At 38.0% G+C, this 20,519-nt stretch overlaps 2 protein-coding genes across 2 annotated transcripts in view; both read left to right on the forward strand.

Moving 5' to 3' along the window:
* Nucleotides 1-117: 117 nt before the first annotated feature.
* Nucleotides 118-6,657, forward strand: cnrip1b (cannabinoid receptor interacting protein 1b). The gene is made up of 3 exons (XM_051916903.1): nt 118-3,297; nt 4,085-4,229; nt 6,080-6,657. The coding sequence occupies exons 1-3, from the start codon at nt 3,119-3,121 to the stop codon at nt 6,242-6,244; spliced, it is 489 nt and encodes a 162-aa protein (XP_051772863.1). The 5' UTR covers nt 118-3,118; the 3' UTR covers nt 6,245-6,657.
* A 2,626-nt stretch (nt 6,658-9,283) lies between these two features.
* The window catches only part of ppp3r1a (protein phosphatase 3, regulatory subunit B, alpha a), a 30,300-nt gene continuing 19,064 nt past the window's right edge, over nt 9,284-20,519 (forward strand). The window contains exon 1 of the mRNA XM_051916902.1: nt 9,284-9,492. Coding sequence (XP_051772862.1) covers nt 9,490-9,492 — 3 coding nt within the window. The 5' untranslated portion in view covers nt 9,284-9,489. The remainder of the gene's footprint in view (nt 9,493-20,519) is intronic.

The raw sequence follows: 20,519 nt of genomic DNA on the forward strand, positions 1-20,519 counted from the left end.
TCAACCCATGACGAGTTTATGCTCGTCAAAGTTTTTTCCAGTCATTTTTTTTAACAAAAGTCCATTCTAGTCCTAATATATAAATAAAAATATCATTTTTATCTGCTGGAACAAACATTTTCCGTGCCTTTCAGTATCTGAAAAAACACCATTTATCATCTAGAACATTGTAACCTCTACTGATTGTTGATAAGAAGGTCTGTTACTGAAACTATTTTGTTGCAGCAATGAACCCCTGAAGAGCCTTGTGGGTACACTTGTGGGAATAATACCTGAAGAAACAAATCACACTATCTTGGTTAGAGAAACAGTTCTTTCACAGGAAGCTGAAAGAAGGGAGGTGTTACAAAAGAGCGGCACATTGCATGCTTGCGGTCACTGGACCCAGCTTACGCTACGTTTACGAAGAGACATTACAGTAAAGTTGCAACACACATAAGAATTTGAAACATTGTCCAGTTGTGTACTGCTTAAAATGTTATGATAAATCAAATGATTGTTGAAGAAAACCATCTTTTAAAAAAACAACCAGATGAAAGGTGTTTTCACATGTGATTTTAAAAGGAAGTGGGAGAATTGTGGTGTTATATATATTCATGAGCACATATTACCTGCTGTGCTTTTGTCCAGTTATTCATAGGCTGCTAAAATTGGAAGCCACTTCCAACTAGATCAGTCAAAACAAAACAAACAAAAAAGCACTGCAGTGGTATACAGTAGTGTATCAGACAATACCATTGTACTTGGTATTAATAACTAATATATGTTATTGTACATATACCGTATACCATGGTATTTTCATAGTAATGATGTCTTAATAACAAGCATTTTCTGTGAAGCTCCTTTGAAACAATATGTATTGTGTTAAACTGCTATACAAATCAACTTAAATTGATACTATTGATTGATTCTTAGTCATATATGCTTATGTGTACATGGTGAATGTGATTTCACCAAATGTAACATGTTCCTGGTTCACCATCCTTGTTGATCTTGAAACAACATTCCAAGCAGCCAATCAGATTTGAGAGTTAAGTTTACAGTTAATGTGAAGTTTACGCTTCTACGCCATTCTATTATTTCCCTCTGATATTAGGGATAAGTTATGGGTAGGGTTAGGTTTGGGGTAAAATAAAACCATTGTATTATGTGCCTAAAACCACATGATACTGTCATGTTCAAAACCAAGACAGTAACCTACCATAGTATTTTTATGGGTCATTCTACAGAATTGGTTCAAAGTTGGAAATGTTTTGAAAAAAAAAAAAAAAAAAAGTATTTTTCCACAAATTTTATATGTATGCAAATTGTATCATATCCAAGGTACACATTTCTAGTAATTGTGCAATTGATTCTCATATTGTATTTTCAGAAAGTTTTGGAATATTTTTCCTCTGCCCAAATTTGTTACTACTGAAACACAATAATAAATAATTTAATAAGAAGGGTTACATTGACCTATTGAGATTTTGTTTACATCTACCTTGTAAATTTTTTTTTTTTTTTTTGCTTTTTTTTTTTTTTTTTTTTAAAGAATGTTCTCACAGGTAAATCAATAATAATTTTAACATTTCAAGTGTTAAAATGTATGAGATTTGTTGTATTTTGAATCCAATCTTTCTTTGTAAAAAGCATAAAGTTTATCATACTGATTTCACAGTGAAGGATTCATTAGTTTGAATATACATTGAACCAAACACTATAATAACATCTTAGTTGATAATTCAACATACTTTATTTCTGACAAAACATCCCATGTATCGGTCGTGACTGCACATTTTCGGTAGTTACAGTAATGTGTTGGTAGTGACCACATCACAATACAGAACTTTAACTCGCATACTAAAACACTTCTTAAACATATTAAAATACTAATATGAAGTCTCTGTGCTAAAATTTTGTTTATTTCCCCCAAATAAATGATTGTGTTCCCTTTTGTCACTACCAAAACAATGATGACATGTTTCGGGCATGACTGTTTCGGTAGTGACAATTTTAGATACTTTTTAGCCTAGCTCAAAGATGCTTATCAGCACATGGTTAGCTAGCACAGTTCTGAACAGTTGTACACACGCAAAAACTAAATTTTATTGAATAACACCCAAAAAAAGTTTGCTTAATTGCAGAAAAAATGTGTTTGGTAGTGATGTTCTTTAAAGTTGCACACAGATTTTCAGACTTTTGAACACATTTAACTCAAAGTGATGGACCTATCTACTGTGAAAGAGAGGCTATGAGAGGGAGGGACACAGGAATATTTCCTGATCAAAAATGTAGAAGTGTGTTAAAATCAGTCTCAGCCAATGGACTAAAACACACACTGTTTCGGTAGTGACATGAAAATGCGGGACGCATTTTTTTTACCTAAAGTTTCATGATTTAAAAATAATATATAAACTTCACTTTAAAAAAAATAAAAAAAATAAAAAAAATAAAACAACAATAGAAAAAAATTGAAAAAACTATTTCAAAATCATTTTTACAAGTTGAAATTTAGGGGTTAGGGTTCAGGATAGCCACCTCCCAATTTAAAGTACCCAATAAATGATGATTTTATATACATTAAGCTTACTGATATTTAAAATATTGTCGTGGGATTCAATAGATAATAGAAGGATCTTAGTAAACATCTATAATTTGAATACTTAAATGCTTTTTAAATGTGTTTTTGGTTGTGGGACAGCAGTTTACACCAATTCTGTAGAATCAGTGCCAACACTCACCCGTCACCAATATCTATTTCTGATCATGACTATTGGATGATCCTTGACTTGATGTCCTTGAGCAACAGTACTGCACTGGAAGCCACTTATTTTGGTAGAATCATATTTAAATGATCAATTAGCTAAATACACGAATGCTGTATTGGTTTAATCTGAAGAAGCCTAGGCTACACCGCCTCTCTCTTGATCTCATTAGGTCGCACGCGCGCTTGTTCGGATTACTGTTTGTGCAGGGGATTATGGTCAGGAACAGCAGACATGACTTTGTGCTTTCTGCGATGCGGTTTTCACGGGTTTCCACTCGAGTACACATCACGGCACACTGATTTAGTTCAGCTTGAAATATCTCGACCTGTTCCCTCACACCTGACTGCCTTTCAGCATCATTCTGCATCATGGCCGACATTCCGCAACTGATTAAAATCGGCGTTTCGCTGAAAACCACTCCGAATAACGGACCCGTCTTCTTCAAGTCGGACGGGACGAGATTCGGTCAGAGCAGAACCATCAAATTACTGACGGGAACTAAATACAAGGTCGACGTGGTCGTTAAACCGGGAGCAGTTGAGGCGACGTGAGTAGATAATGGTTTATCTATTAGTAAGTGAACTTACATTATTGATCCTCTCATTTTGATGGTATCGTTTGCATTAACGTTGAACCAGAATAGCCTAGGTTTATTTTGTGTTGTTGTGATGTAAAATGACAAATGACCAATACCATAGTATTGGTAACATATCACTTTGACATATACAAGACAATAATGCTAAATGATTATTTTAGACTACATCTCATTGTACTTGCCTTTTTTTTTTTTTTTTTTTTTTAAATAGTCTACCATGGTGCTTATAGTGAAATAAAAAATGAAAATAACTGAAAGCAACTAAAAATTTTGGATGTAACATCTCGTGATTGCTACACATCCATATGGGATGTCATGATTGTAGGGCTTATCCTACAGGATTGTGTCTACATGTCATGCACTGACAGAGGGAGCTGACAGATTGCTTCCTTTGGCAGTCAAATCCAGACGATTAAGGCATCAACCATGTCTGACTGACTGCATGTTGTAATGCGTGTAGTATCCTATTCTGTGCTACACATACATCTACAGATATCTGGGCTAAGATGTCTGCCAAATCAAATAGATATTGCAATCTGAATAATCTTGAGTTTCTGTTTTATTTAAAAGAGCTATTCTATCATATCCATATATTCACTTAATGCACACAATGTGAATAAGTTTTTTGATAGCTATCATGATCAGGAAATCATTAACAATCAATGGTAGGCTCCCATAGTACCATTAGCTACAGTTTTAGCTCCTGACGTTTATCTTTGGTTGGCTCTCCATTCCTCAGATCCATGACTGTTGGCGGCGTGACTTTCCCTTTGGAGCAGCAGTCTAAAGACCCTCAGTCTGTAGTGTACACTGGCATGTATGACACAGAGGGAGTGACACACACCAAAAGTGGAGAGAGGCAACCTGTTCAAGTCAACATACAGGTGAGAATCGCTTTTGAAAGAGTGATTGATTGTTTATGAGCTATGAGGTTTAATTTCAGTTTGAATTTTCTCTTAGAAATAAGAAGTGCACCAATGCACCCAACACAGAGCCTATAAATACATCCTAAAAGGCTGAAGAAGAACATAAGGGTTCTTTATTGCCATCTGTGGTTCCATTAAGAACCTTTAACATCAATAGAATCTTTCCATTCCACAAAAGGTTCTTTATAGTGGAGAAAGGAGTTATTCAGATTAGGCTGTTAAAGGATTAGTTCACTTCTGGATGAAAATTTCCTGATAAGTTACTCACCCCCATGTCATCCAAGATGTTCATGTCTTTCTTTCTTCAGTGGAAAAGAAATGAAGGTTTTTGAGGAAAACATTCCAGGATTTTTCTCCATATGGTGGACTTCACTGGGGTTCAACGGGTTGAAGGTCCAAATGTCAGTTTCAGTGCAGCTTCAAAGGGCTCTAGAGATCCCAGACGAGGAATAAGAGTCTTATCTAGAGAAACCATCGGTCATTTTCTAAAAAAAAAAAATTATATACTTTTCTAACCACAAATGCTCGTCTTGCACTGCTCTGCGATGCGTCACGCATTACGTAATCACTTTGGAAAGGTCACGCGTGACATAGGCGGAAGTAACGATCCAGTGTCTACAAAGATAATGTGCAAAGACTAAGTCAAATGGCCTTTACAAAAAAAAAGGTAAAACAATGATGTCAAACGATTTTGAAGTTGGAGGAGAAAATGAGATGGAGTTTTTCGCCCTACCGCGGTACACGTGACCTTTCCAACATGATTACTTAATGTGGAGCATCGCAGAGCAGTGCAAGACGAGATTTCTAGTTAAAAAGTATATAATTTGTATTTTTTTTAGAAAATGAGTGATGGTTTCTCTAGATAAGACCCTTATTCCTCGTCTAGGATCGTGTAGAGCTCTTTGAAGCTGCACTGAAACTGACATTTGGACCTTCAACCCGTTGAACCCCAGTGAAGTCCACTATATGGAGAAAAATCCTGGAATGTTTTCCTCAAAAACCTTCATTTCTTTTCGACTGAAGAAAGAAAGACATGAACATCTTGGATGACATGGGGGTGAGTAAATTACCAGGAAATTTTCATTCTGAAGTGAACTAATCCTTTAAAATGTTCACTGAAGGTGTTTTCACACTTGATCCTTTTCAGGGGTCTGGGCCCGTTTCGCGTGATTTTTTTCATATGTGAACACTCCAAACGATCTCAGAGCCAATCTGAACACAAACCGCTCTGGGCTTACTTGATTTTTCCATTCGTGAATTCCAGTGTAGTTTGGTCATCAGATACCTCCGTACAAATCAGCTGTTCATCATGGCTGCGTCTTCTCTCAGATCTCTACAAATTATTTGTTCACAAAGTACACTTTTTTATTGTGATATGAACTGCTTCCAAGCTGTGTAAGAGAGGCGCGCCTGCATGCCTTGCCTTCCGGTGTTATGAGCGCACACACCTAGCGCATGCACAGAAAACCTGCTGTCACAGCACGTGTACTAAACTGAATTATCTGTAGCGTCTTATTCCACGTTTAAAGTGTCAAAAAACTCTTCACATAAACAGGCTTTGTCTTAAGTGAATGTATCTGGGAAAGAAATCGTGTATGTTTTTCAGTATATTGGATCAAAATAAAAAACCTAAATAAATGTTATTTACAAAGATGGATGTGAGATATAGTGCAAGAATAAGTGTGAAACCCAAACAAAGTGTGAAAACACCCTGAAAGGTTCTTCTAAGGTATTGCTGCAAGAACACCCTTTGGAAGTGAGTGTAAAAATAAGAGTTGCACCTGATGTGTTGTTTCTGTGCCTGCCAGTTCACTCAGGCAGGTCTTTTTGAGACCGTCTGGCAGGTCAAGTTCTACAACTACAACAAGAGGGACCACTGCCAGTGGGGGAACAGCTTCAACAGCATCGAGTACGAGTGTAAACCCAACGACACACGCACCCTCATGTGGATCAATAAAGAGCTGTTTCTGTGAACGACGTGTGAAGTGTGTGTGTCAACTGTGACAGAAGACAATCTTATGAAGACCTCCCTAAACGTCACACTGCCCATTGTCCTAGAAATATGAATCAGTGGTTCCTGATAGTGTAGGGCTGTAACCTTTCCTAAGAACTGATTAGAGAGTTGTGATGAATTTACAAGAAAGAGTTTTACTGGATTTGTCTGCTGGAAAATCAGATCACTGTATTTGAGCTGCACTTTACCCTGTTTGTTGTAGTGTTGTCTTTTTTCGCAGTTCCTTCCAGCTGTCTACCTCTGAAGAACCCATGAGGATGAAGTTTACTTTTATATGAGTTTACATATTTTATATAGATTTTATGATAGAATTGTTATTATACCGTTTGTTAATGTAGCATTTTCATAGTAAATTTTACTCGTATGAATATACCTTCTATAGTGTGTCTTTTTATGAGTATTTTGTCATGGTGCATTGTGGTATATGTGCAATAATTGTAAGTGGATGTATTTTTCAATGTTTTTGCATTTTTCAAAATGGCAATATTCTATCAAATAAAAAGAGTGAGTGGTCTCAGACTTTTTACGGACAAGTTTCAGCATGCATGGAGCATCACGCAGAGCAGAGGTTTTTAGAAAGCAGTGCCATTGTGGAAATACCCCTATTTTTACTCACAGTTGATTTATCCCTCAGCTGATAATGTTCCAATAGGTTTACCCAGATAATGTGATTATCATTTGGCTGTTCATATGATCTCCACATGGACGCCAGCAGGTGGCGCTGCAGCCTAGTGTTGTTGAAATATCAAGAAGATTAGGTTTTAGTATGTCCATGAAACATGTTAAGAAGACCTTCACATCTTAAATGAGCTAAGACCGTAAGACCACGTTAAGACCTTGAAGTAAGTTGGGGTAAGACCACTTTAAAACCGTAGTAAACCTAAAGTCTTAAAGTGTTGATGAAATCTCAATCAGATTATAAATGTGTAAAAACAGTATGCCCATCTCACAGATGTGTGAATATAACATCAGACAAATAGCCACATGAGAAATTTTGTTATAATGCTGCCTATGATGGTCTGTTTGTATAAAGAAGTCAGAATTACAGTATCAATACTACTTTCATTTTAAAATGTGATGCTTGAATTTTCAGTCTTGCTATGCAGTTTAAACTGTAATAGTTCTTAATTCAAATTTAATTACATTTTTGTGTTTAGGAAATCACTTCTATATAAGGGTATACCAGATTTTCAGAATGCTCTGTCAATAGAATAAAATATTCTATAGAGTAAATTGTGATATTTTCAGTTATAATTATTGCATTAAACAGGGGCTATTTAATCAATATGTCAAGTCAAATCAACTAATACAGCAAAACATCACAGAATTCATTCTGATGTTTGTGCTTCTCAGGGATATTACAAAAGGGGGGCATAGAATGTTTTAAAGTCCCCCTGTGGTGAAAATCAAGTTTTTAATGTTGTTTATATCTCTGTGTGGTGTTTTTTAACATGATTTAAGACAAACCATGTGCAAATTCATAAGTCAACACCATTGCTGAGTATTTTCTCTTTAAAACGGCAGTGATCTAAAGACAGTCTCAAACCTGCGCTTTGAAATTGCTGGTGTTTCTGACGTCACAAACTACCTTGTAACCAATCACGTCAACGTGCCGGCGGACTTTAGCATATTATTAACTGACCGCTGAAGCAGGGGAGTCTCAAGAGGTTATCCAGGTATATTTTTCTATTGATATGAAAAATCGATGGATTTAGCAGTATAGTGGGTGTATGATGTATATTACGAAGTTATGATGAACCATATGCCTTTCTCCACTGATGTTCTGAGTTTTTTAAAGCGTTTCTAAGGATATTGATTGTTAGAAGACAGCTGTCTGACTCGCGAATAGGAACATGGTTTGTGTAACATTAGCAACACGTTATTAGCTGTTTGATAACATACTCAAGCAGAAAGCTAATCATATTACCATTATGTGTCCGACGTTGTAAAAAGTGATACCAATGTGCAGCATTTACATCAGTAAGTTGACCGAGTGGATCTCATCTGAGCTCGTGCGAGTGAGTGGAGGCGGGGCTAATTATCATATTCATAGATCAGTGTATATTAAGCAAGGGCGTAGTTATATTTAAGCTATTTTAAGGCATGAATACATTTTTTCAAAGGAAAAAAACTTTTAATATGTCATTTTGGTGATGAAAGACGAGTTTTAAATAATTATTGACTACATGGGGACTTTAATATATTGGAATAGGAAGGACATGAAAATTAACTGCAGAGTAAGAATGACTCAAACTCCAGTGATGGCGCATTCAAGTCATGTCGGAAAGATTTACGAGTTGAACGCACATGAAAGCCACCAAGAAGTCGTAAATACGAGTGGGAAGCTCGGGATTTTCTTTAAGCCCTGATCTTTATGAGTTGTGGGCGTGTCAGCGAGGAATACCACAATATTTATATATGTATATACCAGTGACATTGTCAGGCTTTTTTATTTACATCAAGATAAGCTAATTGCCTGAACAAAATATATAGCATTATAATAATAGCCTTTGTAACGATAAACTTTACAGTGATTTCATCAATTAATTAAACTCATTAAAAAGCAAAACACACATAATACTCATTCTTTGTTCTATATTTTCTATTAGTAAAGTTTAAAAACATTGCTGTATTTTTGTGTAGTTAATTAAGAGAAGGCTCCGATGAAAGTGATTTGAACGCACCTGACGTCGTAAACACGACTTCTCAACTCGTAAATACGAACTTCCCAGGAGGATTTGACTTGAACCAGTTCGCCTGCGTTGTGAACGGACCCTCCATGAGCAGCTGGTAATGGTTAAATGTTAAAATGGCTTGCCATAGCTGGTATGCAAATTGTCGTGTGTGTGTTCGTGTGTGTTTGTGTGAGGGTGAAGGCAGTGGGTGGGGCTAAGGTTTCCCGTATGTAGTGTACCGAAGGACCGCCTATCAGCGCTTCTTTGCCCCGCCTCTTTCGGCCTTCGTCCAATAGCAGCGAGCCTCCTCCGCTCCTCCCTCCCTCCCCGCCCTGCGGCTCTTCCTCGCGTCGCTGCTGCAGTAAAACCCACGGAAACAGACGGAAAATAGGTTAACGCTGCTGCTGTGTCAAAACCAGCCTTTTCTGTACAAAACAACGAGACCAAGAGCAGAATTTTCCTCTTATATTTGTGCTTTCATTTATTGCTGTTCATTTCCGAGGGGGAATTCCGTCGCACAGGCAGCAACATGGTAAGGAACACATTTGCAGCACTGTAAACAAATAGCCGATATCATAGTTTCAAACGCATCCTACATGCACTGGGCAACAAATTGTGTAGCTAAGCTGTCCTAACACGAAGATTTGTGTGTTTCCTATTGTGCATCATTTGCCAGGTTGTGAATGTGTGTATCTATTGTTAGCCTATTTCATGCAAAGTGGTTGCAAAGCCATCGCAGAAATAAATGCTTACCTGAGTCAGACAGGACTGAATGTACCTTGTGTGATGCTGTTTGGCATTTAAAGTTAAAGCCAGAGCTATTAAATATGACATCAGTCAGTTATCCCAGAAGCAAATATCTCTATTTACAGTATTGTGATAAATAAGAGATTTGTTCTCTTATGCATGCCAGAAGGCACAGGTTGTTTACTCCTCATTTCACCCATTTTAATAGCAAATTATGTAGTTATGCATTGTTTAATATATCTGAAAGGGTGCAGTATTATGTATTCAGCCATCATGATCATTTGTAGTGAAGCGCTTCATGTCCATATTACAAAAAATGCTGTGATCTGATGGTAATACCATGATACTGAATGATTACCATATTCATATACTATAGTATTTACATGGTACTTTAAAGAATACCATGGTTCAGAAAGCATGGTAATGCTACAGAGATCCACAGTATTGTCTAAATGTGCCATCTTCATCATCACCAATGTAGTAAATGTTTGTTCTCTCTGTAGTGAAACTTTGCTACTCATTCGCACAGCAGAATCTCATTACACTTGGTTAATAACGTCATGATTGACAGATTGGGCAATGCAAGCCAAGAAGATGCCATTATAGCAATCCGCCTGAATCACTTTCTGTGAGTTGACATAAACGTAAAGTATTATTTGCTGACAAGTCCACATGGATTTCCACTTAGACTTGGATGAATATTACGTGTATTGAGATTTACAATATGTAACTAGAGACAGGAATCAGTACAGATTGTATGTAAGTCCTTGACATCAGATCAGCGGTTAACCACTGCAGATTAGTGAAAGATGAGGCACTGTGTGTGAATGCTTTCATTTAAGTTAAAGGGATAGGTCACCCAAAAATGAAAATTATCCCATGATTTACTCACCCTCAAGCCATCCTAGGTTTATACGACAATCTTCTTTCAGATGAACACAAACCGAGATATATTTAAAAATATCCTTAGTCCACCAAGGTTTCTAATGGTTGTGAATGGTAACCCACATTCTGAAGACAGAAAAAATGCATCCATCCATAAAAAAAGTAATCCATACGGCTTCAGGGGGTTAATAAAGGCCTTTTGAAGCGAAGGGATGTGTTTTTGTAAGAAAAATATCCATATATAAAAATTTATAAATTCGAATAACGAGCTTCCGGTGGATGACCGTACGCAGAATGCGCACGTCAATTTGGGTGGAAGAGCAACCTTTGACCCGAACGCAATGACGAACGTAGAGGCGAAAAGGAGAGAGCAAAACAAAACACTGATCACAAATTAGAAGTCTAAAACGAGAAATTTTGAAGAGAAATGTCGGAGGATTTCGATATAAGAGAAGAAAGAGGAGCTTGAGTTTGTTGCTTAGCCATTTTTGTTTGAACCGTGAGAAGCTTACGATACTCCTGCATCCTGCGTCATACATCGCGTCAGAGGATTACTCATTTGGCGCAAGTCAACTTGCGCATTCTGCGTGCGGTCGTCCACCGGAAGCTCGTTATTCGAATTTATAAAGTTTTTATATATGGATATTTTTCTTACAAAAACACATCCCTTCGCTTCAAAAGGCCTTTATTAACCCCCTGGAGCCATATGGATTACTTTTTTTTATGGATGGATGCATTTTTTCTGTCTTGAGAATGTGGGTTACCATTCACAACCATTATAAACCTTGGAGGACTAAGGATATTTTTAAATCTATCTCGGATTGTGTTCATCTGAAAGAAGATTGTCATATAAACCTACGATGGCTTGAGGGTGAGTAAATCATGGGACAATTTTCATTTTTGGGTGAACTATCCCTTTAACTGGAACAAAAACTAGGTCTGGCCTACCGTGTTCTGTTCCAGGTCTTCAGGGGTTCGGCGTTTCAATAAAACTGTGTGCCATAGTCTGTCTTTTTCTGGAAGAGTCTTGTGACGGACGGACAGCAGTAGGGAGGGTGTCATGTCAAAACACAAGGCTGTCAACTTGAGGTCAAACAGCAACCTTGAAATGTCGAGTTTGTGTTGTGACATGTTGGGAAAAGAAACTAAATATCGATCTTTAAGTTGAATGTGGTCCTGCTGCTTGTTCAGTGCCTTACATAATTATCCAGACCCTTGACTGTTTCATTAACGATATTATGACTATTGCATTGGTGTTATGTATTATAATTGTACATTATAATTATGTACAAATTACATTTTTAGGGCTTTGTGAAATCTATTTTATTTTTTCCCCAAAGTCTGTGTTTTCTAGGGCTGGGACAATAAATTGTTGAATCGCAAATTCAGAAATGATTCTGGATCGATTCTGAGATTTTCCGAATGCATCATGATTCTCTCTGGAATCGATTCTGAGCTTAATTTTTGGCAATACGTGCTTTAGAAACAGCATTACTCTGCTCTCTTCCAATTCCTTCCACTTGAACCTTCTATAAAATAATCATTCATAAAGTTCGAAAAGGTTGAAGCGAATTACAAGGGCGTTTGCAGTGGGCTGTTTACATCAATTTTGCGCCATAAAAGCATTCTGAGGTGCAAGTACATTGTCAGACTCAGCCGAACGCACGAGTGCTCTTCTTCATGAGCATTTGAGCGTGTGGTTAAAAACTAGCCTAGAGCGCCATCTGCTGTTAAAAACTAAGCTCAGAATCGATTCAAGAGAGAATCGCGATGCATTCGGAAAATCTCAGAATCGTTCCACGAATCGAGATGAATCGATTCATTCTCCCAGCCCAAGTGTTTTCTAGGGGTGAAACTATTCTCGGTAAAAAAACGAACCGTATCGTTCTGCACACTCGGTTCGGCACGCAGTTGCACCGGGGTTCATCTCATATCTGACGACGCATACGCATCTATAATATGGTTTGTAGAAAATAAATAAAACAGACAGAGTTAGGCTAATGTATGTTTCTGTCGATGTATACGCATTCTGGCTTCCCCTAAACTTTGTTCAGTGCGAGTGCTGCATACTCTATCCACCTGTTTCCACAGGGCGCTACTGTAAAAAAGAACGTGGGTACAACTTCCGGTGAGGCGCCGGAAGTAGCATACCAATGGTATTTTGTGTGCTAATTAGCGAAGAGTCTAAGTGTTTTTCGGATCATTGTTTACTTTCTAAAGTTGCAAACCTTAATGAGAGATGTCGTTATGGCTCTCAGGGACAACATTTCAGTTTAGTACATTTATTAGTTAATAATATAACAATACAATAAACAGTTTTCGTGCCCTTAATTGTCCTTTACTTTACTGACCTTCCACAAAAGTGCTGCAGCATGACTACAAGAGCGTCCTGGCCCTGAAACACATGAACAACCCGCTGTCTGTTCTTCACCTGTCACTGATGCTAGCACCAAAGCCTTATGATGTGATGTTTTATTCATTCTGGTGTCGCGTGTGCCAGAGCCAGTCGCGTTTCCACTGTCATATATGCGATGCTAAAGGCTATTTATGTTAACCATTGCGATAATAAATACACACGTTTATGGAAAATACCAGAGACTGCTTGAGGAACGTAGACAATTCTTGTATGATTATAATCGTGTATTTATTTGGTTTAATGTTTTATCTGTCTCTTCCCTGTGCCTTTGTTGATACCGGATGCATACGCATATCTTTCACAGATTCACACTCCGGTTAACTTGTATAACTCATAACTCCTGTTTTCCTCTCATGAGCTCCCTCTGTTGTTCTGGCTGAAAGGATCAGGATAGATAGACAGGAGAGATCGCTCAAACGTCCTCGAATTGCAATCATCACATAATTTAGAGGAAAATTAATAGAAATGCTCAGAAAAGTGACGTAAACATAGGGTATGTTATCAGTATATTTCTAAATGTGTAAGCCTTTGGACTTAAAAACCGTAACCTCTTGTGATCGTAAATGAATGGAAGCAGGTGCAACTGAATAGGTATGTGTTTTCTTTTTATGTCAATATAAATATCAGTTAGATTTAGCATGATTGATGTGCACTCCTGACATAAATTAATAAATTACTGTTACTGTAACATTTTTTATTGTAAAACATTGTTCAAATATTGATGCTGGAATCTTAAATCTTTAAGTAAAAGCCAAACGTTCGGAAGTTTGGATCGCTAAATCTTGAATGACTGTCAACTGTTGAATGAATGAGTGTCACGTCCAGCTTGTTTACTTTGAACCGGAAAGTAACTTTTGACGCAAGGCCTCATGGGGCGTAGGAAACTTGTGGATATGAGCAGTCATTTACGCCGTCATCACACGGGTGTTGACAGCGCGCGAGCGCAGGTGAGACCTGAACAGCACACGTTGCTATCTGCGTTTAAACTAAACTCATTTAAGACTTGCCAATTTAAACATTCGAGTGCAAGGCGCGAAAAATAACTTAGTGCGCGCTGTGAGAAGATTTGTGCACTCATCCGAAGCGCGCACGCAGAAGCGCGTGTACAGCGCACAAATATTGAGGTCTCTTTCAAGTCTTGTGCTTGAACGGACAAATTCACACAAAATGATGTCAACATGCCCGTCTTGGCGAGTATTCTAGCAAGCTTAGTAGGTTATGTCTTAAGTGAACTTATACACACTCGAAAGAACGCCCGTGTTCAGTATCAGTGTACTGATCCGTGCATTGTGTCTTAAAGAGACAGCAGCCCTTGCATTCCTGCTGTCTGAATGTGTTTTTAATGTTAATCAAACAACAAAAGACAAGGAAATCACTCATTTCTTAGAACTGAATAGTAACTTAATAATTAATAATGATTGATCTTTATTTAATTTATACAGTGAAGATTACGCAATGTTGTTTTTCATTTTATTAGCTACTTTATTCAATTTCTGTACCTGAAACTGGATACATGAAAAACCTGAAAAGCTTTATGTATTTGTATCTTTGCTTTACTGTATTTATTTGTGCTGTTTGATTATTTGTTCTTATATTTTCTTTATTTTTATTTGACAGTAGTAATTTTTTACCTGAACATAGCACATACCGAACCGTACCGAAACCGTGAGCCTAAAACTGCGATACAAACCGAACCGTGAGTAATCTGAACTGTTGCACCCCTAGTGTTTTCCATTTCAATTTTTGCTGGATTCTGTTTTAATGGTTAAATTAAATTTTAATGATCAAAAAGCATGTCTAATCAGTTAAAACTTTAACAATTTATTATTTATAAACACATATACAATAATAGTGCACTATGAAATGTACTGTGTTGTCTGTTTAAATGATTCTGGATTTATGATTTATTACCAGGAGGTGGTAATGACATGAAATTAGGAGTGTAACGATACCCTTATGTCATGATTTGATACATATCACAATACTGAACTCACAAAACAATATTATTGCGATACTCCAAGACATGGTAAAAGGATAACAAAAAATGTACTGTTGATTAAAATGCTAAATTTGGTATTACATTGGGGGTGAAAATGAATAGGCTTGGACCCAATGCACAGGACAATGGTGACACCAGAATAAAAATATTCATGATTCTAACGCTGAAACACAGATTTATTTTAGATGAATATGTTTGCACTCTGTCACTGATTAGATATATTTAAAATAATGTAGGCCACTTTTTACTGGTAACACAAGACATTTGGCATTATCAGGACCCACAAATATTTCTCTATTGCATTATTATACATTATATTCAACATTATATATAATGGTTTAATTACTGTATTAGTAGTTTAAGTACTGACACTAAAATTCTGTAAACTTTCTCATTTTGTTTTAAAAAAGTTTTAATTATTTTATTATTATTAGCCTATTACTTTGCGAAGTAAAATCTGCTGTACAATAGTAATATATTTCTGTCACAATTTCTTGGAATTAAGCCAAACCTTTGTCTTTTATTATGTTAATTGGCCGTCATGGTGTCCTTTGAGTTTGTGTGTGTATATGATATGACAATATTTTTATCAAATGAAATGTGTAGTACACAAACTACACCGCTCTTTCCCTCAGAGACACACAGAACATTCATAATTAAATAGTGTTTTTGTGCTTTAATATTCACAGTCAGACATATTGTGATTTGATCAAGTGTACAGCCCTGTGTTTGATTTACTCATCCACAATTTGTCAAATTCCTTAACATTCCATGTTATACTGTAAATTTCATTTTTCATGACTGGATTCCACAATTCCGTCTGCTTTTTCCGCATTACTGAAATCATACATCTCTAGATTTACTTCAGGCGCTAAAGAATTAGTATTAGTAGTAGTAGTCTGCCTGAACATGGTTTCAAGCAAGGGCTGAAAAGGTTTTGCTAGACTTTTCACTAGACATCATAAGACCTGGTGTTTAATGCAGTTTATTCTGTCAAGAACCGCCCACCTGAACAGGAAGAGCCGTCTGTCTGACATGTAAAGTGATCCATCACAGTTTGTATTGTTCCTACGTGGAGTTTAGATCAATAGGAATGCTAGCCGATAGCTTTCTCCAGGTATTACACACACACTCACACACACACACACTCACACACACACACACACACACACACACACACACACACACACACACACACACCAGCATTACTGAAGCGGAGGCCTGCTATCAGGCAGTACTGCTGTATGTGAGCATTAGTCATTTATTGTGGGCATCATGAAAGAGAATGAAGAACAATCATATTGGTTCTCTCCCCTTTATTACTCATGCTTGCAATTTTACCTTTAGTAGGAAATAATAATCTTTAGTTTGAGGGCTGATGTATTCAGCTCTCAGCCAGAGTTTCGCGAATATCAGAATCTAATCTGCTTCAAGTTTTATGAAGCTGGGAGAATCTTACAGAAACCATTCAGTTCAACTCAGTTTATTTTTATTGCGCTTTCCGCAATATGTATTGTTTCAAAGCAGCTTCACAGAAAATGCTTGCTTCAGTGGTACAATATCAGTCAGAGATGAGTGTGTCAAAGTAACGTCCATATGGCAGCGATGCACAGCTTTGCTATAATACAGGTTATATGGTTAGTTAGCATGTCACGATTATTAAATAAGAGTCTGATCACGATTATTTCAGACAACTGTGATTATTGCGCTCTTTAAGAAGGCACAAGGTGAAGAGACAGACCAAACAACATAAGCCCCTTTAAAGGGGTCCTATAATGCCTATTTCACAAGATGTAATATAAGTCTCTGGTGTCTCCAGAATGTGTCTGTGAAGTTTCAGCTCAAAATACCCCTGCTGATCATTTATTATAGCTTGTCAAATTTGACCCTATTTGGGTGTGAGCAAAAACACGCCGTTTTTGTGTGTGTCCCTTTAAATGCAAATGAGCTGCTGCTCCCGGCCCCCTTTCCAGAAGAGGGCGGAGCTTTAACAGCTCACGCTTCGGTTGCTCAACAACAACAAAGCTGGAGAATCTCACGCAGCCAAAATGAGGATTGTCAGTAACGGTGTTCAGCCTTACATTGTTCAAACCGGAGTCGACACTGATGGAGAGACTCAGGAAGAAGTTACAACTTTTAGAATGAAACTGGATGTTTCTGAACGGTTAGTGGATAAATTTATGTAGTTGCTGTGGAGTCGATTCAACTCATCCACTAGCATGTGCCGTCATGTTAATCTTTTGTGCAAATCCAGTGTTGAATTGACCCTCGTTTGTGAAGCAGTCCGGCGTAAAATGACGGCATCAACAACACTCTACTACAACAACTCTTCCTCTTCTCTAAAGCAGCCCAACATGGCCTCACCCCCTTTATTGTGTGTTCTCGGGGGCGGAGTTTATGTAAATTTTAGGGTTAGTGATGAAGAAGCTTGTTGTAGTCCCTACCAGCCGTTTGTTGTAGTCCTTAGAGATTTCTGTAAAAGAAAATATCTCTCTTTGCATTGAACTTTGAGCGTCATAACTTTGCAGATGTTGTTTATGCTCAAACAGCAACATTACACACTAACTAAAGTTAAAAACGTCAAATCATAATCAACCACCCCTTTAACACATACAGTCTTTACCAATGGTGCTTTTCCACTGCATGGTACTGGTCAGTACGACTCACTTAAATAGTACCACTTCTTCTGAGGTTCCAAGCGTGCCGTACCGATACTAAAATGTGACGTGTAAACACTGCAGATCACTGATTGGTCAGAGAGTCGTCACTATCCGCGTCATTGGACTTGTGACACAAGACACCAAACCCGCTAGCAGCAGCAGCCACCGCAGCATCATTTGTTCACACAGCTTTTTTTAAACGACCGCTGCACGCGACTTGAAAAACGAAATTGCTGAATCGTGGTCAGTAGACGAGGTGCAGACGTTCCTTTCATTGGTAGCCGAGGAGCGTTTGTGTCGCGTTTAAGATGATGTCACAGCAGTAGCGGCGGCGTCGTGAGAAATCGAATCCCCCCCAGGAACTGGGTCTCCTTTAGGACCCAGGTGGTTATGACTGATCAGAAGTTGTTATCCTGATGTCTTGATTAATTATAATCTATTTCACTATTTTATGATGTTTATTACATTAAGTGCACAAACAACATGCTTCTAATATAAAATGAATGCCTATGTATTGCATAATAAAACAAAATGGAATCACAACCATGCCAAAAAAATTATTATTTTATAAGGATAAGGATTGTTGCAACATGCTATGTTCTGTAAAAAAAAAAAATAATTTAATAATAATTTTACACAATAATAAAAAATGTGGTATCGTAAATAATAATACTAATACATTTTTAGTAAATAAATTGTCATGCTAAGTACACACAAACATTAATTTGAAACATGTAATTGGGAACTACACCATCAGGCATAACATTATGACCACCTTCCTAATATTGTGTTGGTCCCCCTTTTGCTACCAAAACAGCCCTGACCCGTCGAGGCATGGACTCCACTAGACCCCTGAAGGAGTGCTGTGGTATCTGGACCAAGATGTTAGCAGCAGATCCTTTAAGTCCTGTAAGTTGCGGGGTGGAGCCTCCATGGATCGGACTTGTTTGTTCAGCACATCCCACAGATGCTCGATTGGATTGAGATCTGAGGAATTTGGAGGCCAAGTCAACACCTCAAACTCGTTGTGCTCCTCAAACCATTCCTGAACCATTTTTGCTTTGTGTCAGGACGCATTATCCTGCTGAAAGAGGCCACAGCCACCAGGGAATACCGTTTCCATGAAAGGGTGTACATGGTCTACAACAATGCTTAGGTAGGTGGTACGTGTCAAAGTAACATCCACATGGATGGCAGGACCCAAGGTTTCCCAGCAGAACATTGCCCAAAGCATCACACTGTCTCCGCCGGCTTGCCTTCTTCCCATAGTGCAACCTGGTGCCGTGTGTTCCCCAGGTAAGTGACGCACACGCACCCGGCCATCCACATGATGTAAAAGAAAACCTGATTCATCAGACCAGGCCACCTTCTTCCATTGCTCCGTGGTCCAGTTCTGATGCTCACATGTCCACTGTTGGCTCTTTCGGTGGTGGACAGGGGTCAGCATGGTCACCCTGACTGGTCTGTGTCTATGCAGCCCCATATGCAACAAACTGTGATGCACTGTGTATTCTGACACCTTTCTATCAGAACCAGCATTAACTTCTTGAGCAGTTTGAGCTACAGTAGTTCGTCTGTTGGATCGGACCCGGGCCAGCCTTCGCTCCCCACGTGAATCAATGAGCCTTGACCGCCCATGACCCTGTCGCCGGTTCACCACTGTTCCTTCCTTGGAGCACTTTTGATAGATACTGACCACTGCAGACCGGGAACACCCCACAAGAGCTGCAGTTTTGGAGATGCTCTGACCCAGTCGTCTAGCCATCACAATTTGTCCCTTGTCAAACTCGCTCAAATCCTTACGCTTTCCCATTTTTCCTGCTTCTAACACATCAACTTTGAGGACAAAATGTTCACTTGCTGCATAATATATCCACCCACTAACAGGTGCCGTGATGAAGAGATAATCAGTGTTATTCACTTCACCTGTCGTTGGTCATAATGTCATGCCTGATCGGTGTATATTGGAAGCAAAAAACATACCTAATATAATATAAGCTAGCTAACAGGCTAATAGGGTAGGCTTAGATGAATGCTATGCTAGTACATAAGCTAACTAAAAAACAGTAAGAACAAGAAATCCTTGATTTCACAACCTATAGCTTCAGTTATATACAAGTATATGAACCATGTAATTTAAAAGACATTAATGGTTATTATAATGCATTTTAAATTATATAAATCGTAATGTGATTTTGCAGGAATTGTAATCAGGCGCTAAAAATACTACCCATTAAAAGTCTGTTGAACCAATGGGATCACTCAGGGTCCTAAAGGAGACCTGATTCCTGGGGGGACTCGATTTCTCACCACAAAGGCGCAACTATAATGATCAATCTATAATCCCACCCACTTTGAAGCGGTATAACTGTAGTGGAAAAGAAAACTGAGCCAAAGTAAAGCGAGCCGAGTCGTAACACACTGTAAAAAGCACCATAAATTGCTGAAAAATTGCCGTTTAGAGATCATATGTCCGTGTATATACCAGAAAATACAAAATTAAGATATAATTTGCATTAAACATGAAGTCTGTTTTTTTTTTTTTTGCAATGGAACATTTTCCTTTTAAATTTTCATCACTTTATGAGTTCAGATGGTTAACGTTTTTACTCATGCAGCTTATTCTCAATAGTGATTTTCATAATTAGAGAATTAAAGGCTGTACAACAGATACAGACCCTTTTGATCCAGATATTGCTCGGCATGAGCAAAATGGACAGTTATAAGTAGCGTCTCCAGCCATGAAACGTTTGTCATTCTGTCTGTTTCCACCTTGTTATTGAAGATGTTTCAATGAGTTTTGTTTGTATTTAGTTATGTTTTGCTTTGCCAGATGCAAGTGTGTCCGTTCA

The sequence above is a fragment of the Ctenopharyngodon idella genome, chromosome 13 (assembly GCF_019924925.1).
Source record: "Ctenopharyngodon idella isolate HZGC_01 chromosome 13, HZGC01, whole genome shotgun sequence".
NCBI lineage: Eukaryota > Metazoa > Chordata > Actinopteri > Cypriniformes > Xenocyprididae > Ctenopharyngodon > Ctenopharyngodon idella.

Excerpts from the sequence above, each read along its gene's own strand:
- cnrip1b (XM_051916903.1), top strand. The coding sequence starts at position 3,119 with ATGGCCGACATTCCGCAACTGATTAAAATCGGCGTTTCGCTGAAAACC. Across the intron at positions 3,298-4,084 it reads CCGGGAGCAGTTGAGGCGAC|ATCCATGACTGTTGGCGGCG; the intron begins GTGAGTAGATAA and ends TCCATTCCTCAG. Across the intron at positions 4,230-6,079 it reads CTGTTCAAGTCAACATACAG|TTCACTCAGGCAGGTCTTTT; the intron begins GTGAGAATCGCT and ends TGTGCCTGCCAG.